Source organism: Dermochelys coriacea, chromosome 9 (genome assembly GCF_009764565.3).
Source record: "Dermochelys coriacea isolate rDerCor1 chromosome 9, rDerCor1.pri.v4, whole genome shotgun sequence".
Classification (NCBI taxonomy): domain Eukaryota; kingdom Metazoa; phylum Chordata; order Testudines; family Dermochelyidae; genus Dermochelys; species Dermochelys coriacea.
The window spans coordinates 76,873,908-76,890,016 of NC_050076.1; the positions used below are offsets into that span (position 1 = coordinate 76,873,908).

At 43.6% G+C, this 16,109-nt stretch overlaps 1 protein-coding gene across 1 annotated transcript in view; it reads right to left on the reverse strand.

Moving 5' to 3' along the window:
• Window positions 1-14,568, reverse strand: part of SH3BGRL (SH3 domain binding glutamate rich protein like) — a 58,426-nt gene extending 43,858 nt beyond the window's left edge. The window contains exon 1 of the mRNA XM_038416210.2: window positions 14,301-14,568. Coding sequence (XP_038272138.2) covers window positions 14,301-14,525 — 225 coding nt within the window. The 5' untranslated portion in view covers window positions 14,526-14,568. The remainder of the gene's footprint in view (window positions 1-14,300) is intronic.
• Between the last annotated feature and the right edge of the window lie 1,541 nt (window positions 14,569-16,109).

Genomic DNA, 16,109 nt, shown 5'->3' on the forward strand with positions numbered 1-16,109 from the left:
TGGGAGTGACTTAGGTGCTGTGCACTAGTGAAAACACAGCCACTTTATTTACATGCCAAAGTGGGAATTGAGCTTCTGAAAATCTGGACCAGATTGTGGCTGTCGAGCACTGTTCAAAATCACGTTGTCAGTGAGTCTAATCTGAAAGCCAAGATTATCCCTTGAAGAATGTAAATGTATGGAAAGAAAGTCTCCAAGAAGGCTTAGATTGAATCTGTGCCTATGAAAAATTGGAAGCAGCTGAAATCTGGGAGAGGGTTAACTGCCATAATGTTGGAGCCATAGTAAAAACAAAGGCGTAGGTCAAATTCACTCCACTTTGAAATTTCAGTTATCCCAGACTGCACAGCAATGGCTATCACTTCCTTGAGAAGCAACTGGAGCAGTCAACCTTAAATCAGGAGTCTCCATAAACAGATGGACAGTAGAAGGCTAAAGTTTAAATTTATTTATTGGAAACAGCTGCAAAGAATTTGATATTTGCCAGGATTTGTGACTTTGCAGTGGTGATGATGAGCTTTATGTTCAGGGGGACAGAGCAGAATGAAAGGGCTTGGGATGTTTGTTTTGGGGGGACGTGATGAAAGAACAACTTTGCTATGGTTAACAATGGAGTTAAAAAAATGTAGCCAAGTTTCTTACAAACCACAAGAGCTAAGTAAGAAAATGGATATTTTTAGAGCAAGCAAACAGAGAATAAATGTTCTGGTAAGACTGAAAGATCTGCAGTTTACAATACCAATTTTTGCTTTACTGAACATATTTGTATTTAACTCATCTTTAAAATTAAATCTCTTAAGAAAAAGTGTAATATAACCTATAGGAACCTAATGTAAATCAAACTGTTGCTGATCTCTTACTTTCCATCTTTAATGCATTCATATTTTATAGGACTTAAAACAATGTCTTCAGTATTGAAAAATCACCAATGTGAGCCTGTATTAGCCATTTTTCTCTGTAAAATCCAAAAGAAGAAGTTATTTTATTTTTTTTAAATGGAGATTCAGGATTAGCGCAATGTAAAGAGTAAATGGTTTGTAAAGATAAGCAGGAAAATACAAAGAAGTCATTCCGGACAAAATCAATATGGTTGAAACTTCAAGTCCAGTATAGCGAACCCCAGGCTTTCAAAAATCCTTGATTTTTTTTTTTTAATTTTCTTTTATTTGTGTTCTGGATTTTTAATCTAAAGCACTGTTTCCCAAACTTGGGATGCCGCTTGTTAGGGCAAGCTCCTGGCAGGCCGGGCCCGTTTGTCTACCTGCCGTATCCGCAGGTTCAGTCAATCACGGCTCCCACTGGCCACGGTTCGCTGTGCTTGGACAATAGGGGCTGCGGGAAGTGGCGCAGGCCGAGGGACGTACCAGCTACCGCTTCCCGCAACCCCCATTGGCCTGGAGCGGCGAACTGCAGCCAGTGGGAGCCGCAATCGGCCAAATCTGAGGACGCAGCAGGTAAACAAACTGGCCCGGCCCGCCGGGGGCTTTTCCTGAACAAACGGCGTCCAAAGTTTGGGAAACATTGATCTATAGGATACCTTCAGCTCTTTTCTTTATAACCATGAGAGCTAGAAAAACTTATTTTTTAAAAATGAAAACAAAGATTCTTATGACATAGCATGAATTGAAGAGCTAGGGCTTTAAGAAAAACATCAACTAGCATTAAGACTTGTGAGAGTGGACAACACTGCAAGTTTTAGAATAACTATTTTCTATAGCCACAGTCAGATGGCCAAATCCAGCTTTTCCTAGTGACACAGGGCCAAAAACTCTGAGGTTCTTATTCCTTTTGAAGTACTTGGCTCACAAGCAGTTCCCCTGAAGTCACTATTTGCATGAATAAAGAAAGCAGAATTTGCCCTGTACAGCAGAATCATCCTCACCAACAATGCAAGAGCAGTGGTCTCTCACATTTCCATCATTTTCTCTCTGCATCTACTCATGCCAACTTTAGCATAACAGCTAACTTCTACCCTGTCCCGAATAACACGCCATTATTGGTGTCCCATGATGACTCAAACTTCAGACAAGATCAAGGACAATGCTGCAATCTGAGGGTCACTTCTGAAGCTCCCCTCCCATCTCTTCCACATTTTTAGACCATGCTCTTCACCATTTGAATACTTGATTTTATTTCATTACTTACGTTTTTCTCCCACTTCCTCACAGTTTAAAAATTATTATTATGTACTTCATGTGCATAAGCTAAGCCATGTAAGCAAGTTCTGCATTTTGCTCTTGAAGAACTACGGCCCATAGCCACTCTTATTCATTGTAGAAACGAGTTCTACAGTCGTGAGCCCTCAGCCAAGAAAGTCCAGTCCCCCACGCTCACAAGTCTCACCCTGCTGGTTTGACTCCACTAATTGCATCAAGCATTGGCTGTTCTCGTTTCCTTGCTGGTAATTATGGCCCCAAAACATCATTTTCTTTGATACATATTTGGGCATCCCGTGTTCAGTACAATCCCTTCTCCATTTACACAAGTGTTACTTGCAAGAAGAAACGTACACCGCAGTGGCTTTATGGAGTTTGTTTGATCTTCACACAGCAGGCACACTCACAAACCTCAGTCCTCTGTGTGTAATACACGGGCATCTGCCTGTTAACTCTGGAGCAAGCTACCAAGATGAAAGCAAGCAGAGATATAAGAAAAAGCGAATCAAATACGAAGGTTGTTTATGAATTTATGCCCCCGGACTACTTGCGTATCTGCCATATAGGGCAGAAAGGTGATTCCAGAATATAATCAGGACTTTCAATGCACATTAACAAGAATGTGATTCACAACCACACTCAGAGTAGCTTGTTCACCATATTTATTTCTAGTCACTTATGTTGCCTCTGTTTCCTATCTGGAAAAATCTATGTTCATTCTTTCTGAAGGAACAAGTTAACATGAGCTTCGCTGCCATCCAAGCCACCTGAGAAAGTTCGTATTTTCTCCTTACATTTACTGTTCCTCTAAATACATTTGCAGCTGTGGTCACATTGTCAGATGCCCTGGCCTACAATATGTATGTCACAATGATAAAGTATAGATCAATGGCATGATGAAGTCCTGCATACCACTATGAAATTTCAGCCTTGCTGAGTCAAAGGCAAAATTTCCACCGACTTCAGTGGGATTGGGAGCTCATCCCAGGAATTTAATGCAGCCTGGAAACCATCAAACGCATAAAAATGTGGTATTAGGTGAAAACTATTATTTTTCCCTTGAGGCTGCTTGTTTTGTGTTTCTATGATGCTTCTACCAATTTATTTTGACTTATGTTTAAGGCAATGGATGTTTTCAATAAACCTACCCTAGTGTTTAAGTCTGATGTCTGAATGTGATATACACTCACAACCTCTGTTAATGATGCAAGTAAAGTGTGTGACTGATCCCGATCTCTGTCTGATGAAGTCTGGGTCATCAGCTGTGTCCATCGGATGCCTTTTGTTTTAGAGTGAAAATAAAAAAAAAAAAAAATTTATAAAATGAAGGTGTCCTTGTAGATCGGGGTGGGCAAATTACGGCCCGAGGGCCGCATCCGGCCCATCAGACATTTTAATCTGACCCTTGAGCTCATGCCGGGGAGTGGGGTTGGGGGCTTGCCCCGCTCCTCATGGCTCCCAGAAGTAGTGGCATGTTTCCCCCCCTCCAGCTCCTACATGTAGGGGCAACCAAGGGACACCGTACGCCCCCCCCCTGCAGCTCCCATTGGCTGGGAACCGTGACCCATGGGAGCTGCAGGGCCAGCGCCTGCAGACAGGGTGGCACGCAAAGCCGCCTGGACACACCTCCCTGTAGAAGCCGGAGCGGGGACATACCGCTGCTTCTGGGAGCTGCTTGAGGTAAGCGCCACCCGGAGCCTACACCCTGGCCCCCTCCTACGCCCCAACTCCCTGATCCCCCTCTCTCCAAACCCCTCGGTCCCAGCCCAGAGCACTCTCCTGCACCCTCAACCCCTCATCCCTAGCCCCAGCCCTCACCCCACCCCCCAATTTTGTGAGCATTCATGGCCCGCCATACAGTTTCCATACCCAAATGTGGACCTCGGGCCAAAAAGTTTGCCCACCCCGATGTAGGTGGTTTTGCTACCGGTCAGCTCTTCTCTGTATGACAAACAGCCTTTTCTTTCTAATTTTAGCCAAGTTTTTTCTAGTTACTTTACACACCTCATTGCCATCCAAGATCAAAACAGACACGTTTGAAATTTCAGTATTGTAGGTAGACAGCTAGATCCCAGTAATCTAGCAGCACTATCACCAGTGTTAGACACGGAGCATGCAGCCCTTGGGTCTAGATCAGCTGTACTCTGTGAAGGACCGAAGTGCTGGAGCAAAGGCAAAATTATGCCTCCTTTGCACACTCCCAATCCTGGAGTCATCTTGGAATCACTTTGTAACCTGGTTCAATGTGGAGATGCCCAAGGTTTCTCCGAGTCTTACAGGCTGGGAACAGCCTCCAAGAGGCCATTACATCAGGGAATGGAAAACTGCAGTAGTGCTCCAGTATTTTCCCATTTCCCGCAGCAAAACTGTCTATGCTGGATATTGTGAGAAGGATAGCATAGGGCCTGCTAATTCTATTTCTATTTCTAATTCTGGAACCTAAGGATTCCACCATATTGCAGGAACCCTCAGCTGGAAAGCTAGACTGCCATCTTGCCCCTTAGGGCCATAACAGAATCCTGGTTCCCTAAGAGTTAGTACTACACTAGAACTAGAATAAATGCTCTAAAGATCAGTCTGCTTTTGGATTAGGTAGATCAAATCAATTTCTTCTGAGATTTAAATTATCTGCCACCAAAAGTTCTGAGGGTCTATCGGGGGGTGGGGGGGGGTCCATCAGTTCCTATTATACAACTTCCATGTATTTGTGAAAAAAATGGAGCCCTCACCCTTTGGTTTTGCTCTCAGCTCCAGAACTGAGCTACCGTTCTTGGGATGGAAACCACGAGGAGAGATTATTATTAACTTTGATATTTTCTATTGCTGAGTCCTAAAATACAGAGAATAAGTACAGTCAATGGCTCCTCCCACTCCCCACCTCCATCCCATTTTCCTCCCCTGCTGCCTCTCAAAGCAATGGGTGGGGTTTGCAAAAGAAAAGATCTGCAACATTACAGCGGCACGAGTGAATCTGGGGGACAAAAAGCCAAGGGACTCTACCTTTGATTCATTACAGGAGAATTTAGTCATCTGCTGAAAATAGGATAAAAAGCAAAAAAAGCATTTTTGACTCCATATGTTCTATAAAGTCCAACTTCCAGCTAGAATTCTCCCAGAAAAGTCCGTTTCACACAGCTGAATAGAATTTCAGGCAAGTTTAACAGGTGTCAAGAAAATGTTTGATCTGTTATACACATTATAAATATCCTAGGGAACTAGTGTCTTTCCTGGTTCTTCACAGGCCAGCATGTTACTTATGAACCATTTTAACTTAGATCACCATCACAATGTTATTAGTGCAACTAGCTACTTCACTTTAAGTAAAAGAAGTCCACTAAAACCAAATACTTCTGATGGCCTTTTAAAAGCACCATCACATCCATTTCTAACAGAGTAGAGGGTTTCTTGCAGAAAGACCTCTGAATGATGGTATCGGGAGTAATCAATTACAGCTCTACTTTCTGCATTCCTAATTTTTCCTCCGTATGGGAGAGCATGCACAAAAAACTTAGTTGCTCTTAACATTTCTACTGTGGTTCTAACCACAGCAATGAGCCACATTCAGAATATTCCTGGTAGAAAACTGCTGTGTTTAAGTTTCATGTTTAAGTATTGCCTAAAAATACTCTTATTGCAATTGTGGGAGTAAAAGGCTTGAATTTTACTCCATTAAATTTTCTGGTGGTTTAAACCATGATTCCTTCTACCTGTAATTTATTTATTACATATGAAAATAGAAGCTATTTAAGTTCTCCAGGTTGTCAAGTGAACTGCATAAATGTAGCTGCTAAGCAATTTTTTTAAACGTTCCTAAACCAAGAAGTGTCTGCCAAGTTTCAGGCTTGGTGAATTTTTACTATCATATCAAGAGTCATGCCGAAAAATTGTGTTTCTAATGGTAATGCTGACAGACCTTTAAATGTTCCAGCACTAGAGACCTAATTCAAAAAAGCACCCCTATTCAGGATAGCACTTAAGCATGCACTGAAGTCCCACTTAAGTCCATGAGACCAAGCATGCTCTTTTTGACAACTCAAAGTGGCAGTCCTGAACAGGGATGGAGTTAAGAATGTGCTTAAGACCTTTCCTGAATCAGGGCTCAGGTGCATTCGGTGTATCCAAGACTTCTTGATATGACCACAACTCTTTTTTGTTTTACGCTTCATTGTTGGTACTCTTCGGATACGTTCCGCTGAGTCCTACAACCTTTTTTAAGCCTTTCCTTTTTAGATGTTCCAGCCTTTGCCCAAAATATTGGTGCACACATCACAAACAGGACTATATCCAGTGCTGCAAACAACACTCCTGAAACATCTCCATGTTTAAGTATAAACATTTTTAAATAATGTAACATTTCTATAGGATCTAGAGATAATTTAATTTTCCAGCTCACTGACTAATACAGTCATCTAGGAAAGTAACACTGCTGTGAGTTGAAGCTATACAAATTCAGAAGGGAAATAAGGCATACATTTTTTTTTTTTTTAAACAGTGAGAGCAATTACCATTGGAACAATTTGTCAAGGGTTGTGATGGATCCTCTATCACTTACAATTTTTAAATCAAGATTGGATTTTTTTTTTGTTAAATCTTCTCTAGGAATTACTTGGGGGAAAGTTCTTTGTCCTGTATTATACAGGTGGTCAGGCTAAATTATCACAATGGTCCCTTCTGGCCTCAGAATCTATGGAAAACCATCACTAATCTAGACAATGCACCTGGAAAAAGAGCAGTAACCTCATAAGGCTATGAGGAAGGTAATAAATATCCTTGCTACAATCAGAGTCAAAGTCTTGAATCTCCTACTTAAAATACAGGGAGACAGTGCTGGTCTCAGTCATGATTCCCCCCCCCACACACTCTAAATAAAAAAAAAGAAAAAAAAAAAAGGAGAAACTGGGATAAGCAACGTAATAAATTTCTACACCAACCTTACATGCAACACTGCTTTTGGCACCCTCCACCCTCATTCATATGTGCAGCTCCACTAATTTCTATGGGAATTTGGCAAGCGTAACCTTAATGCTTCAGTCAATGCCTCAGGGAAAATAAATTTGCTTTAACTCTGTAAATATTTATTAATACAATACATACTTAGCACTTACATGCCAGTGTATGGGGTCAGAGCTTGCAAAGTGGTGAGCATCTACCTTTAACTGAAGTCAAAGCGAGTGGAATCCACTCATTTCCTTGCAGGATTGGGCCCTACTTCATCAAAGCACTATGAAAACATACACCCTGTAAAGCAGGTATTTCCCATAGTTACATTTGCAGCATATAAATATTCTTAACAGAAAGCCCTTTTCAACCTTCTTTCTGCAGTATAATTCCCCATATCTGTGTATATATTACTAATTTATTTAGTAAAACCTTTCTATTTAAAAATAGTAGAATGCCGGCCACTGTGGTTTTTATTTCAATTTGTTGTCATTAGCTTTTGCAACAACTCCAATCACTTTAATCTTTGGATTTCCATTGAAAATCTGAATGTAATGTTTTAAATCATTCCATCTTCCCTTCCAGGGTTTGGAATAGTGGTTTGTGGTGGTTTGTTTTAAAAAATCAGAAGATCTATTTAAAAGAGTATGCATGCCAGGTTAACCATTCAGACATCTTCATGTAACATTTAATTTTCCACCATCTGATAGAATAATATTAATTATTCTAAATAAGGGCTATCAAGAGAGACATTCAGCATGGGAGCTACTAGCAATATAAAGGAATACTTCATGCAGATGTTTACAGAAGATGTGCAACTAAACTCAGTAGTGTGCCCATTAAAAAGTCACTGCTCAATCATATTATGTTGTATATGTTAAATAAAATATAAATATATTTTAAAAAATGAATGATTGTTCTTAAAACTACACATCCATCTGATTTCCACCAAATTATGCAGTTCAATGGAAGCCTGCACCAGATTAATCACAGTGTGACTAAAAATAAAATGAGTTGCCTACCAGTATTTTCTTCTTCATATCATTTAGCAGGACTGACTTGTACTAAACACACAATCAGAAAAGATGATATACACAGTTCAGATAGGGATGGTTCTTCTATTTAAGACTTTTGGATTGTAAGTGTCAGCGAATGCTATTCAGCTTTGTTCACGCCATTGCATTCTGGCTTTGCTTCCATCCTTGCATCTCAAAGGATGCCTGTAAACCACTATACATCCATAGACAAAAATGTAACTGCATTTGCTCAGCAAGGCTAAGCACCATGTCAGCTTATGCTGTCTCACTCTGCTTTGCTTGTGCAAACAGAACCACACAAGCCTACACCAAAACTTAAAAGGAACACAGCAAGACACACAAACAGAATGGGGAAAAAAGGTTTATTCCTTTTTTTCTTTTAAGTGAACACTTTCTAATTTGGGGGAATGGAAACAGGCAGAGGGATGTCCAGAGGAATTCACCTACAAAAATACAAAACCCAAGAATCATGGTTACTTGGTAGACACACAAATTCCACCAATCTACTTACTTTATTGGGACTGCTATAACAAGTCTGGCTGATGCCTCATCAGCCTCTCCCACAGCCCTAATATGTGGAAAAGAGAATACAGAAAAGGACCATGAGTTACAGGATTCACAGCAAGTCTACCCACCCTATAGCTCACATGCCCCTTTATCAAAGTAAATCCACTTACCATCCTTTGTTGTTCCAGAACCCACTTGCTGCTGTTCCCTTCTTCCAGCCATCACCAAGAAGCAATACATTCCCCTGTGAACTCCACTACATTATGGGGGGGGGAAGAGAGATGGGATTACTCACTAGAGATGTCCTCTCTTCAGACCAGGACTAAATCCTACATCTGGCTCCTAAAGGGGAAAGGAAGAAAGAATCAGTTCCACTCCAAACCAAAAAGAGCAGCAAAATAAAACAAAAACACACTGTTTTTAATAAAACACTGAATATATAAATGAAAATAATGAAATCTAGGTCCTCACCTCCTTGAGATCCACCCCCAAAATGGTGACGGGCTCTTCCTAATAGCCAGATATGTCAGCACACAGCCTATATGGCACTGGCTCAGGCGAAGGCTTGTCATTCTCCACTATGGCATCAGCACTGGTAGCATGAGGGTATAATGGCACATCCCTTGCACCTCATGGCACATGTGCACATCATCCTGCAAAAGAACCATTCCTAGCATCCATCGGAACAAACAAAAAGATGTGAAGAGGTGGAAATGTGCGCTACACAGTGGCAAATTAACACAAGAGCCACCACATGTCCCCTGCCCCATAGCGGCCCAGGGATCCTGGGCAGCTCTTACCATGGCCCAGATCTGGCTTCTAGACTGGGGCAGAGGAAGGGGTGGGGCCCTGTGGCGAGTGGGATATGGGGGACCCGAATGTTCTTGATGCTAGGGTTGCCAGCGTCCGGTTTTTACCCTGGCGGCTCTAGTCGGCAGTTGAACATCTGGTTGGTGGCGCAGCAGGGCTGGCAGGATCCCTACCAGGCTCCTAGAAGCCGGAGGGATATGCTGGTCGCTTCCCACGAGCCGCCTGAGGTAAGCGCTGCCTAGAGCCTGCACTCCTTACCCCCCCATGCTCCAACCCTGAGCCCCCCTCACTTCTGGCCCCACCGCAGAGCCTGCACCCCCAGCTCAGAGCCTGAACTCCCTCCCTCCCACACCCCAGCCCCTGTCCCACACTCCAAACTTGGTCCCAGCCCCTCTTGCACCCTGAGACCCTCATTTCTGGTCCCATCCTGGAGCCCACGCCCCACCCCCTGCCCCAACCCAGTGAAAATGAGCGAGTGAGTGAAGGTGGGGGAGAGCGAGTGACGGGGGGGGAAGCGGATGGAGTGAGCAGGGTCTTGTAGAAGGGGCAGGATCTCAGGGAAGGAGCAGGACTCAGGGCAGGGCAAGGATGTTTGGTTTTCTGTGATTAGAAAGTTGGCAACCCTACTTGGTGCCCAGGGCCCCAATAAATCTTAACCTGCCTCTGGTGCTGCATAATGCCTGGCTTGAGAGAGCTCTGCTGGGCATTTAGGATAGAGACAATGAATCCACATGCCCTGCAATGCTGGCATTCAGTGTTCTGGGAGGACTTAGTGCCCTCTCTGCACCCAAAATAAGATAACACCAACACGCTGCACCCTTTCAACTTGCACTGATTCAGATACTCAAGTGCAAGTTGCAACAGTGTAATTCACTAGTGAAGACAAGGCTTTTGTTATCAGGAACCATGCAATTGTCAAAAACACAGTCTGGACTCTCAGAAGTAGGGACACCGGTTTTCTGTTTGGCTGGCTCACACCTACAGAATTTCCTTCCACAAGAGAACAACATTGTCTCCATTCAGAGAAATTGCACCTGTATAAAACCTCCGTGATCCACCAAGAACACTCAAGTCACGGTTCCTCAGCCATCATCTCTTCTGGGAGGAGACCATGTTTCTCTCGCTTCTGACTGAAGTTTTTCCAGGCTGCAAAGTTCCCTGCCTATAGTGTGATACTTTCAGCAAGCCAGACTACTTAGACAGCCAGTGTCTGCATTTTGCTTTCTCTTTGAAGGCTATGAACAATGCAACTGCCAGCAATTATAAGAACACATGTGTATAATTACTTTAAGGTGAAAGCATTAGAGAAAACATGTTAAAAACAATAAAAGAACCTACACACGCTAATAAGTTTACCAGAGATACCCCCTAACTCCAGTAGTCAGTCCTTCAAACTCCACAAAGAGGTTTTTCTGTGGTTACAAGTTCCTAACAGTCTTAGCCCAGAACAAGCAAACCCATGCACAGACAAGTCTTTCATTTATATGGCTCAGGCCTTTGATCTTCAGACTCTGGAACAGGTAATCAGGACATAGCTTCAAAAGGCTGGATTTTTGCATAATTGGGGGTAAGGAGAAATTTACATTCACCATCCTCTAGAGAGTCCCAAGCAAATCACTTGATTCTGTTTGTTCCAAAAGTCCATTCTTGCATGCCACATTGTTCAGTACAGTCCTTTGAAGTTCATAACACTTCCCATGGTAATAGCCAATTTAGAACTGATCCATGAAAGGATCTTCCCTCTTATACCATAGCTACTTAGTTTCCTTAAGACCCTTTGGTGAGATACCTAGTCAAAGGCTTTCTGAAAATCCAAGTTCACTATATCCACTGGAACACCTTATCCACATGCTTGCTGACCCCCTCAAAGAATTCTAATAGGTTGGTGAGGCATGACCTCCCTTTATAAAAGCTGAGCTGACTCTTCCCCTAAAAAATCCTGTTTATCTACTTGTCTGATAATTCTGTTCTTTACTGTAGTTTCGGCCAAATTGCCCAGTTCTGAAGTTAGGCTCTTTGGCCTGTAATTACTAGGATCTCCTCTGAAGCTCTTTTTAAAAATTGTCATTACATTAGCTGCGTTCCAGTCATCTGGTACAGAGACAGATTTCAGTGATAGGTTACACAGTACAGTTTGTAGTTCTGCAATTTCATATTTGAATTAGATTTCTAGTATTTGTATATAACGCATGGAACTGGAGAGGCAAAATTTAGTGGAACAGGAATGTTTTATTTCCCCTCATACTGTATATTTTGCACAGTCCTCATCTGAAAATGATTTCCATCTAGCTTTACAACACTGCAAACCAAACTACACTGCCCAACAGTGACAAGAAAAGATTAGTTTAGTTTAGTTTAGTCAAAAGGCTTGTTGACTTCAATTATCAGACTCCAAAAGTCACTAAGGCCCCTTGTGTAGATGCAATTACACCAGTACAACTGTGCTTTAGCTGCGCTGGGTGGGACAGGGAGGGAGCTGGAATAAGCCATACCAGCAAAAGCACAGGTTTGCTTATATAAACTACATCCACAGGAACACAGTCTACTGGTATAGCTATACTGGCAAAACCTTCAAGTGTAGATCAGGCCAAAGTATGTTGTTGATTTTTGAGAAGTCCACTATGATCTGGACTGAGACAGACCATCTTTAACAGAGTCACATGTCCACATCTTTTAGTTACTACCAGCTTCAGGAAGATTTGAACCAATAACTACCCATCCCTAAGCACAAAAAGTTTTGTGCATTTATTTCTAAACTTTGTTTGCCATTGATCACAGGACAAGTTTCAGTGTGTACGATTCAAAATTCAGTATTTCCATAGTAGTACAGTAATAAACTCAAACCACTACAGCAGCAGCCAGACATATTTCCAGCATCATCATTAATCACTTGGCATAGCAGAAATAAAGTAATTGAAACAGAACACTGACATGATCAACTGTCCCTAGCTTTAGGAATAAACATTGTGGTTTGCCTGAACATTCCAGCAGCAGGAGGCTGCCTGTGAAAATGTGCTGCTATTCCACAGAAATTATTTAAGAAGAGTATTTGGGAGTGAGTGGTGGAAGGTCAGATTAAAAGTCACATAGCAAACTCCTAAATCGCAAAGGAAATAATGCTTTCTTTTCAGTGACCAGCAACAGTAAACACAGGACACCTTCAAGCACAGACTGCATTTAGAATAAGACCTGGGGTGGGAACAGTCTGCAAATTTCTCTTTAATTATTAATCAAGCATTCCATACTCCAGAGAGGTGAGTGAGGTGACTCCTGCCTGGAAGGGGACCTGCCCGCAGGCATAGTTTACCCACTTATAAATAATTAGGCTTGTCCTGAGGGATAAGCTTGGAATGTGGCAGAAAAGGGGAAAGGCATATTCCATTTCATGGCAAGAATAAAAACACAATCCAACTGTCTGATCCCCCTCTCTCTCCTCAAGTCTCATACAGAGTTTATTTTAATGCTTAAAAGGACTTAGAAGCTCCACTATGATTATATTACAGGAATTTCAACAATGCGAAACTGCTGCTGGACTAAGCAGTAGATATTTGAATTTCCTAGGGAGATTGAGAAGGAAAAAAAAAAAAAAAAAGAGGGAAATATTGCTAAATATGTATAATTTTATCTCTTTAATGGACAAGTAAAAAACCCACTAACTTTTTAGATTCTCTCTCCATAAACAAGAAAAAATTACATCTCTTTTAGGTGGAAAGAATTTAGTTTTAGGAAGTAACAGCACTTGCAGGAAAAAAAAAAAAAAGATTTCAACCTCACTCATGACCTTTCTTCAGGTATTAAACTGGAGATGTGCTGTCACTGGCCGGGGGCTTGTGAGGAAAGGTCCAGTGAGATGGGTGAGGAAGCAAACATGGATGGATAGGAGGGTAGAGAAAGAAACCAGGAAGTAGGTATTTACCTGTATCAGACCTCAGCTTTCCCAACACTGCCTCTCAGGGAAGGCAACATACATTTTGCACATTTATCATTGTCACCATTCAGGTTTCACCCTCTTTATCATGTTTCCAGATGAGCAACTTGAAGTGGTTTTTAGTATGCATTAAAATATCCAGAGCACTTTCATCTCTCTCTCTCTCACACACACACACACACACAAGCCACTTGTACAATTGTGTTTCCTCATTCACTGACGCATTTGGACTGCAAGAACAGGATCTCTCTAGAAGAGGAAAAAACCCAGCGCAAGCAACCAGAGAGAAAAGAACTCAGGCATTACAAAGACACAGGGCCACCTTCGCAGCAGAAGTTGGACATACATAGATCAATCCCTAGTCCCATTTAAGCCAACTGGAGTTTTGCTGTGGGTTTCTCATGCTTTGGCCCCCACTCTCAAAACAGAACCCTCTCCCCTCCTCCTCCCCCCCCCAGCCAGATGTGTAACCCTCTCCTCTTCCCCCAGCCAGATGTGTAACCCTCTCTTCTTCCCCCCAGCCTACATAGATGCTGCTGCCCCCCCCCCCCCCCGCCTTAAAGGGGTTTCCACCATATATAGGCTTTACAGTTTGGTGCAAGGACTCTCAGCCCCCCCCCCATACAAATTGCTCCAGCACCCTGATGTCCTGATGTGTAATAACCCCCCCCCCAGCCAGATGTATAACCCTCTCTTCGCCTCCCCCCGCCTGCGGGCAGATATACAATCCGGGCTCAACCCAGGTCCCTCACACCCACAGGCACGAACACCACCAGCTGAAACCGTCCCCGCAGTGCCCCAGCTCGCCGCCCCTGCAGAGCGGGCGCGAGGAGGGATTTTGCTGGAGGAACGCTGCCAACTTCGCCCCGGCTCCTCCGACGCCCGGGGCCGGCGCGGCGCGGCGCGGCGCGGGCTGCTCCTTACCGCCGTGGAGCCGGAGGAGGAGGCGATGTAGACCCGGATGACCATCCTGAGCAGAGCGGCGGGGACGCGGGCGCCTCGTGCTGGGTGTGCGCTGGCGGAGCAGCCGGAGCTGGGGCAGGCGGCCCGGCCCCCGGGGGGGGGGGAGGGGCCGCTGCGCCCCGCCTGCCGGGGTCGCGTCAGAAGCCGCTCCCGGTCCGCCTGTGCCGGGGAGGGTGTAGCGGGCATGCTCAGTAACAGCGGCTGAAGCCGCTGCCCTCACTCTGCCCTTCCTTGGGCTCAGGGGCTGCTGCTTCAGAAAAAAGAAGAGGCGGACTTGTGGCACCCGAGAGACTAACGGATGTATTTGATGCATCCGATGAAGGGAGCCGTAGCCCACGAAAGCTTAGGCTCAAAGACATGTGTTAGTCCCCAAGGGGCCACAAGTCCGCCTGTTCTTTTCGCACATACAGACTAACAGGGCTGCTGCTTTAGAGGGGTTCAAAGGCGGCAAATCGGAGGGGGGATGGGCAGGGGGCGGAAATTCACTGGCGGGGGTCAAGCCGCTGAAGGGCAAAATCAGGGATGGTGGGAAGGAGCTAAGGGCAAACCCCGGGGGCACAGGGTGGGGGTACCAGTTACCCCGTGCTCGGATGAGCCACCTGCTGTGCTTTCAAAAAAAAAAAAAAAAAAGGTGGGGACAGAGGGGCTTTTTTATTTCCCCTCTGACTGGAGGGTACCTCTGAGCATGGGCTTCCCAGGGCTGGGTTTGTAAAGGCCCAGGCATCTCAGCATGCCCTAGGCCTGGCAGCTCCTCTGTATCCCTTATAACGTGCCGAGGGGCTACAGGCGACCGGAGCCAGTGAAATATTTTACAGATTCACCCTCAAGACATAGGGGTCACACATTCCGGCTGTTTAAAAGAATCCCTGCTGAGACTGTACGTCTACACAAAGCCTCATAATTTGCCTGATCTGCTGCTGTGGGTCCCTGAGTTGCACTCCCTTCCTTAAAGGTAACCCCTCTAGACAGTTTTGCTCCTTTTAAAATGTTGTTTTTATTACTCTTATTACTTGATCCTGAACCTTTGTTATCATTGTGCAGATGCATGTCGTTGTGCCCTTTAATTTTTATTTTAATAGCAAACACTCATCAAATATTTATAAGTAAATAGTTGCTAGTAGTTTTAGCAATGGCATTGTCTTTCTAATATAGCACTTGCTATGTTTTTTACTGTGATGTTTAATTTGGAATTTTTAATTCTAACTTTTTCTTCTTATTTTTATAGGACAAGTTTATTCTGTTGGCTCATGTGACTTCCAGTCTGACTGATTTCCTAGCCTGGTGTCAAAACTTCTTTTGCATTTGATCCACCAATGGGGATTGCCTTTTGCAACTATTATTTTGCCTCTCAATCCAGCCCTTAGTGCTTTTCCACATGTCATTGCTTGTGCATAGAACCTGATTCTCAATATTCAATAAGGGCACTGTGCTATCTCATATTACATCCTTCTCAAGGGCAAAAATCTTCTGTAATTTTTGCTGAACTTAAGAATAGCCATAGTGGGTCAGACTAATGCCAGGTGCTTCAGCGGGAATGAACAGAGCAGCCAGTCTTCAAGTGATCCATCCCCTGTTGTCCACTCCCAGCCAGTCAGAGGTTTAGGAACATCCAGAGCAAGGGTTGCATCCCTGATCATCTTGGCTAATAGCCATTGATGGACCTATCCTCCATGAATTTATCTAATTCTTTTTTGAACTCAGTTATTGTTTTGGCCTTCACAACATAATGAACACACATTTACAATCCCAAGATAGCTTCACAACCACAAG